At 54.3% G+C, this 6,772-nt stretch overlaps 1 protein-coding gene across 1 annotated transcript in view; it reads right to left on the minus strand.

Annotated features, from left to right (window-relative positions):
• Positions 1-4,814: 4,814 nt before the first annotated feature.
• The window catches only part of PRDM7 (PR/SET domain 7), a 10,965-nt gene continuing 9,007 nt past the window's right edge, over positions 4,815-6,772 (minus strand). The window contains exon 10 of the mRNA XM_007468486.1: positions 4,815-5,082. Coding sequence (XP_007468548.1) covers positions 4,815-5,082 — 268 coding nt within the window. The remainder of the gene's footprint in view (positions 5,083-6,772) is intronic.

The following is a 6,772-nucleotide window of genomic DNA, read 5'->3' on the forward strand; positions in this document are numbered from 1 at the left end:
CAAACGGTGGGAGGGCCCACGTGCCGCAAAAAAAAAAAAAAAAAAAAAAAAGTTTCTTGAATAACTTCAGAACTCAGTGGTTGTCTGACATATTTAGAAAAGGAGTGGCTGCCCCTATTGCCACCACCCCTGAAACCTCGCAGGAGACACAACCTAGCGTGGTCCCTTCTCTCGCCTGGGGGAGCGTCACACCAGCCGCCCTGTCTCCCTGCCTGTAACAAACACACCATAAGGAGGCTCGCTGGCCCCTGGGCCAGTGATGCTGTAAAAACGCGGCCTTGTCCTTGTGAGATTTGGTGTGAAGACAGCACAGAAACAGAACCAGCAAAGAAGGATCCTGGTCAGGAGTAAATCCCTCTCCATAGGGACCCTGTGAGACCCAAGCACTCCCTCTGCTAAGCCTGCTCCGACTGTTTGGGAAGGGGCCCTTGTGACTCTCCGGGCAGCAGGTGGGAGGGATAACCCAGTCTCCCTTCTGCCTCCTGAGACCAAGGTGGGCATCGGGGAAACAGCCACCCCTCTGACGGGGGTCCAGAGAGGGTGTCCCGAAAGGACAGGGCCTAGCCGTCCAGTGAGGCCAGGTCTTGTCCACACCGCACTGACCTGCTGGAGGGTCTTGGGTTTCCTGGCATCCGGCACTCCCACCGCCAACCCCAGCCTGCAGAGTCTCGGGAGCCCCTCACTGGCAGCCCCCCGGGGGCAGAAAGCCGCACAGCCACGGAGAAGGAGGATAAGCACGCAGGACAGGTGAGACCAGCATTGAGTGTCCCATGTCCCCTCTGCTCCCCAGGGAGCACCCCAGCCCCGGGCCAGCCATGGCCTTTGTCCTCTTCGGTAGTGTCTTTGCAGTTAATAGTCCCAGACACCTTCCTCTGGCGGGGAAGACGCAGTGACCGCGGGAGGCGTGAGGGCGGGGTGTGCTTTAGCCCTAAACCTGGGAAGCTGCAGAACTTCCTTGAGCCCCGAATGCACCACATGGGTAAACCTGCAGCAAGCCAGGCCAAGATCTGGACAGATTCTCTCTGGAAACACTTTTCATGTCCAACAAGTGAAGGTCCGTTAAACCCCCGTCCGACCCCGGGACGTGGGGCACGTTGTAACCATGGAAACTGAAGGGAAGGCTCTTGAGAGGCTTCTTCCTCGGTGCCTCCCCCAGTGGCCCCTGAAGGTACTGCACCCGGAGGAGAAGCGCTCGCTCTTGTCTCCTCACTTCGGGCCAGGCGGTGCCCACCCCTCACAGCCCCTGCTGCCCGCCTGCTTCTGAGTTGCATGGAAACCTACCGGTCACGAGGCCACAGCGGGCTCGTCTTGGTGAGCAAAAACAGAGGCCGGTGACGAGGTAAGATGGGGGCTCGAAAGATTTCGTAGAAGAAAAACGTGCACGTGTGTTCCTGTGTGTGTGCACATGTGTCTGTGTGTGGTGACCAGATGCTGTATTAATTGGTGTTGCCTATACAATTATGAGTGGCTTTTATTTTCTGTATTTTCTAAATTTCTTTTTTTTCTAAACACCTGCATATTACGAGAAAAAGAAAAAAACAACAAAGCTGTTGACATCAAGCACGAGAGCTTGCAAAATAAGATCTTAAAGTACATATTTCAGAATGTTACAGGAGTTTTCTCTGGGTGATAGATGAACGGCCTCCTACTTGTAAAAACGAACTTAAGAAAACCGCTTTGGTAAGTTTTCAGGGGCCTGAGCTTTGAGGACAGCGTCTGTGGGTGACACCCTCCCCACAGGCAGCTCTGCCTCAGGTACTGGCTGGGCTAGTGGCCGACCAGGCGGAGTCTGGCAGCCGAAGACCAGTTTACCCTCTTGTGCTCCGTGCTCACCTGCTCAGCTAGGGTCCCGGTAGAGCAGCAGGCAGGTGGGGCTGGCACAGCTATGGGGCCACTGCGGTCAGAGTGGCACATGTGATGGAGGCTGCTGGTGTCCTGTGTGCCCATCCAGGGCACCCGCAGTGTCAGGTGGAGGCCCTGCAGGCGTCCCGAGGCGAGCCCAGCGCGTGTCAGGCGGCGCACATTCCTCCGAGCCCCCCTTCAGCACGCGGATCGTGGCTGCCAGCAGCTGCCAGTGGCGGGAGGGTGCATAAACTGCCAGCCCCCTTGCTAGAGGTGAGCCGAGACTGAGTGAGAGGCCGGAGTGCCTTTTTGTGCCTGAACTGTGGGGTCGCACACCATCGCCGCCACCACACAGGTCATCCATCTTCTGTGCAGGCCGCGGATGATGGGGGCCCGGAACTCGGGGCGTCTTGGGGGCTGGCGGCCTCACCAGGAATGAGGTTTATTGCCAGAGGGGAGGGGAGGGGAGGGGGCAGGCCTTGAACGGCTCAGCCTTGCAGGGGATTCTAGGGCCACCTCTGGTGGGAGGTGCAGGTGAGAAGCCCCTGGAAGTTTCTGGGGCCCCTCCCCCACAGTATTTCAGTCAAAGCCCCTCTGCCGGCATCACTCCCAACTCCGTCCCTCCCATGGCCCCTGCTGAGAGCCGCAGAAGATGGAAAGTTTATGGTGCTTCTCTTCTCATAGGGAAACAAAGCCACAGACACACACATTCCCTTAAAAAAGCATGAAAGAAAGGAGCCAATAATAGTGTATGTTTGCTATTGACGTCCACATGGTTCACGTAGAGATGCTTCTTCACAAGCCTGCACGGGGAGGGGGGACTAAGGGCCGTTGTTCGCAGCCATGGGGTCTGGGCTCCCCCCTTCGGCCTTCCTGCACCCATTCTGGTGGGAACAGGACTGGGCCAAGTTAGGGCTCCCTCAGGAGCAGGGACGTTGTTCAGAGAGGAGAGGATGGGGCCTCCTTTCTGTACCAGAACTCAGTTCTGGGTCCAAGCACAGCGTGGCCTCTTGGAGCTGTCAGTACCCTCACCTACCCAGCGGGAGAGGCTTTGTGCCACCTCGTCCTCACGTGCAGCCTGTGCACCTGCGCTGCTGGCTCCACGGGAGCCCTGAGCTCCCGGGGCCTCGGGGCCGTTAGCTGTGAGCCCACACTGTGCGGGCCTGCTCTGCTCACAGCGTGCCCCATTCTCCACCAGACTTCTCTTAGAAAAAGTGAGATGAGGGATAAAATATTCAACAGTTAAGAATTTCAAGGTGGTGACACTGTTGCACTGAAGCACACAGGCCCAGGTACATGACACGTGCGTTAGAGAAGCTGTGGTGTGGGCTTCGAGGACACTGTGTGCAGCGGGGCAGGAGAGGTTCCAAGACTCACGGGTGGTCCGGTGCCTGCAGGCAGGGCTCCAGACTCCGTTCTCAGCAGGTGTGGGCGAGGGCCGCCTTTCCCAGGTGACTGTGTGTAGAGGGGCTCTGGGGCTGCCCAGGCTCAGCGGGAAGGGCAGCAGTGGGAAGGGAGGTTGCCCGCACTTAGCATCCTGACCTCTCACCTCCTCGTCAGGGCAGCTAAGTCTGCAGGTGAAGCAGCTGTGTCTGACCAGTGCCTGAGTGGCCCCTTCTTTGTCCAGCTCTAAAGACCTGGAAGACGTGGGCAGGGAGAGAATAACAAAGGGCGGGGCTTGCCCTCTCAGCCAGCCTCTGTGCCAGATTCTGCCTGTGCTTATCCATCAAACCAAAAGACTGGCGCTCCCATCCCATCCCATTTTATAGATTAGAAAAGAGGCACAGAAAGGTTGAGCACCTTGCCATAGGTCACACAGCTGGTGAGGGCAGAGCTGAGAACTGACCCACTATGGTTGGATCTGGAGTCCACATGCTGTGCTGACCCTGAGGCGACAGCAGAGAGCGAGGGAGACCAGATACCCCAGATTGAGCCAGGCACAGAGGCATGCACACACACATGCATGAGGCCTTCACCTTTGAGGCTACGGAAGTCAGAGGAGACCAGAGAGGAATGAGGAGAGGCCAAGGGAGAATGCCCTTCCAGGGGTTCAGTTCCTACGGAGACCGGGGCTGCGAGTATGAGTTCTCTGTGGCCCTCTTGGACCCCACTGCTTTCAGTGATAAGGGGGGAATGAGGTACACAGTTTGGGCTTCAGATTTGTATGGAGACAAAATTTATTAAAACAGGAGTCCAAAAAACCATGAAGGGGATTGGTATGAACATCTCCAGGGCAATTAAGAAACCCTCTGCTGTTTATCTACCTTCTCTCTTATCATGAAAGCGGAGGATCTACTTAACCAGTTATTTCTGTGCTCATCACACTCTTAGGGAATGTAAGGGGTCATAGACTTCCTTTGAAGCTCCCTCAGAGCCGAGGTATGTGGTGGCTACATTTATCCTCCCGTGGCTAAGATGTGGTTTATTGGTAATGACTCCCTTATCCTCCCCGCAAACATAGGGCTTCTCCCCTGTGTGTGTCCTCTGGTGTCTGATGAGATGTGACTTTTGACTGAAGTCTCGCCCACACTCCCCGCAAACATAGGGCTTCTCCCCTGTGTGTGTCCTCTGGTGTCTGATGAGATGTGACTTTTGACTGAAGTCTCGCCCACACTCCCCGCAAACATAGGGCTTCTCCCCTGTGTGTGTCCTCTGGTGTCTGATGAGATTTGACTTTTGACTGAAGTCTCGCCCACACTCCCCGCAAACATACGGCTTCTCCCCTGTGTGTGTCCTCTGGTGCTTGGTGAGACTAGACCTATCCTTGGAGCCTTGCCCACAGCCTCTGTACTTGACTTTTACAACTCTTGATACTCCTGCCCCCATGAGTAATTTGCCTGTGGCCTCTGGATTCACTTTCTGGCCTGTGCTGGGCCCTGCCTCCATCATTCTCTCATGTGCCCTAGAGCTCCCCATTTGTCCTTTGGGAGAGTAGGAAAAGGCCCTTGAAATCCTCCCCAGCCTTATCCTTTTCAGCAAAGGTTTGGACCTTTCCTTGACCTCTTGATATTCAGGTATGTTACTCCAGCTGTGTGGGTCAGAATATTGCTGCTGCCAATTTTGATAGCCTGGGCAGGGATCCTCTGGTTGTACGCGGTCTCTTGCAGATGTTCTCGGGAGGACCTGAGACGGGTGACTGCATTCCACGTGTTGGCTGAGGATTTTCTGACTGGAGAAGGCCAGAGAGCAGGAGCCACATGGATGGATGTTGGGCTTTGGGTCTGCTGAAAGAGGAAGCTTCTGGTCAGGTAGATGGTTTGTCTCCGGTAAGGCCTGAACCACTAATCATCTCGGTGTTGACAGCGCAAGCTCTGTCTCCCAGCAAGTGTGCCTTTACAGTCTACTTTTCCATTCCATTTTTACTTACTCCGTCTTCTTCAGAAATCCAGAAAGCCCATATCAAGGGCCTCTTCTACCTGTGGCCCTGACTAGGGACCTTCAAGTAGCATCAGAGGCAGCGTCACTCCTTATAAGAGGTGGAACTGCAGTGACTTTTGCCCACATAGGAGTATCTGAAAAGTCCTATCACTTTGTGACAGAGGGGCCACAGGTATTCTATCCTGTTGGGAGAGAACACTCTTGACGATAGGTGGAATCGCCCCGAGTGACTTCCTACAAGGGGAAGGAATTTATTAAGTTAGGGGCACTCATCCTGGAGATCTCCAGATGTGGAAGGCAGGGCAGGGTAGTGGTTAGAGCACCTGTGAGGAAAGCTGGATTTGAGGCTCCTCATTCACAGAGACATATTAGTTGAGCAGCCATTGTGTCTGAATCTCTGTGAGGAAGTGGGATTCAGATTGGACAAGACCGAGTGGTCCAGGTCCCACTGACTAAAGGACTCTGGCTCCTGATGCCCCAATTAGGTCATGAATTGCTTCTCTCTCAGTTTTCCATAAAGTGGAAAATGAAAGTACGTCCTTCCTCAGAAAGCCTCACGAGTATTCACACCTCGTTGACTTCAGCCAGGCTTAGTCCGTTTAAAATGCAGTGGGAAGAGCCCTGTTTAAAAATACACCCCAGCTCCTGCCCTTCCTCAGCCGGTCCGCTCTCCCCCCTCACCTGGTGATGAACTGACCTCTGGGCGGATTCCCCACTGCTATATCTTTCCAAACAATGAGCCAAAGCATCATCTTAGAGCAGAGAACATGCCCCCTGCAGCTGAAAACCACACGGTGGTTTCACGTCACCCAGGGGGACCCCCATGTCCCCCCTGTGCCCCCATGTGGAGCACAGGCCCTGAGGCCTCCGTGTTCTGTCCAGCCTGCTTCCTCTCCCTCTGTGCTTCCTTCTTTGACCACCTGCATGGCCTCTCTTTCGTGCCCTGGTGCTGCGGTACTGGCCGTTCCCCTGCCTGGAACACTTTGCCCACAAATGCTGTCTCTGGAGAGCGCCACACCCCACCCCTCCGCTCACAGTGATCCAAGGCACTTTTTCTGGGCTACTTTTCCTCAGAGCACTAATTGCTGTCTGGTATGAGGCACGTGCCGCTCTAGGGCAGTGATTCTGACGGTCCTGTTCAATCTCTATTTACAGTTCGTGGAGCCCTGTCTGGCACAGTGTATGAACTCATGTGACAACGAACCGAAATGGTGACTGAACGCAAATCAATGTGTACACATATCATATAGAAATATGGAGGAGATAAAGAAGAAATGGCTAAAGGTGAGAGAGCTGGTAGGTGCTCGAAAACTTGTTTTTTTCCTCTAAGCCTTTCAGCCCTGTATGATGTTATATATTTTTTGCATGAGGGATTAAAAAAATTAGAAGAAAAAAATTTTAATATAAAAAGTTTCCCTAAGAGTCAAAGGCTTATGGATCAATTTCTGAAGCACCTTAATTGAAACTTTGCTGACTCCAGACTGGAGTTTACCCTGACCGAGAGCCGGACCACGAAAGCTCCCCAGGAGCGCTTCTTGCTTTGCGTTGGAAG

This window comes from Lipotes vexillifer, unplaced genomic scaffold (assembly GCF_000442215.2).
Source record: "Lipotes vexillifer unplaced genomic scaffold, Lipotes_vexillifer_v1.1 scaffold23, whole genome shotgun sequence".
Lineage (NCBI taxonomy): Eukaryota > Metazoa > Chordata > Mammalia > Artiodactyla > Lipotidae > Lipotes > Lipotes vexillifer.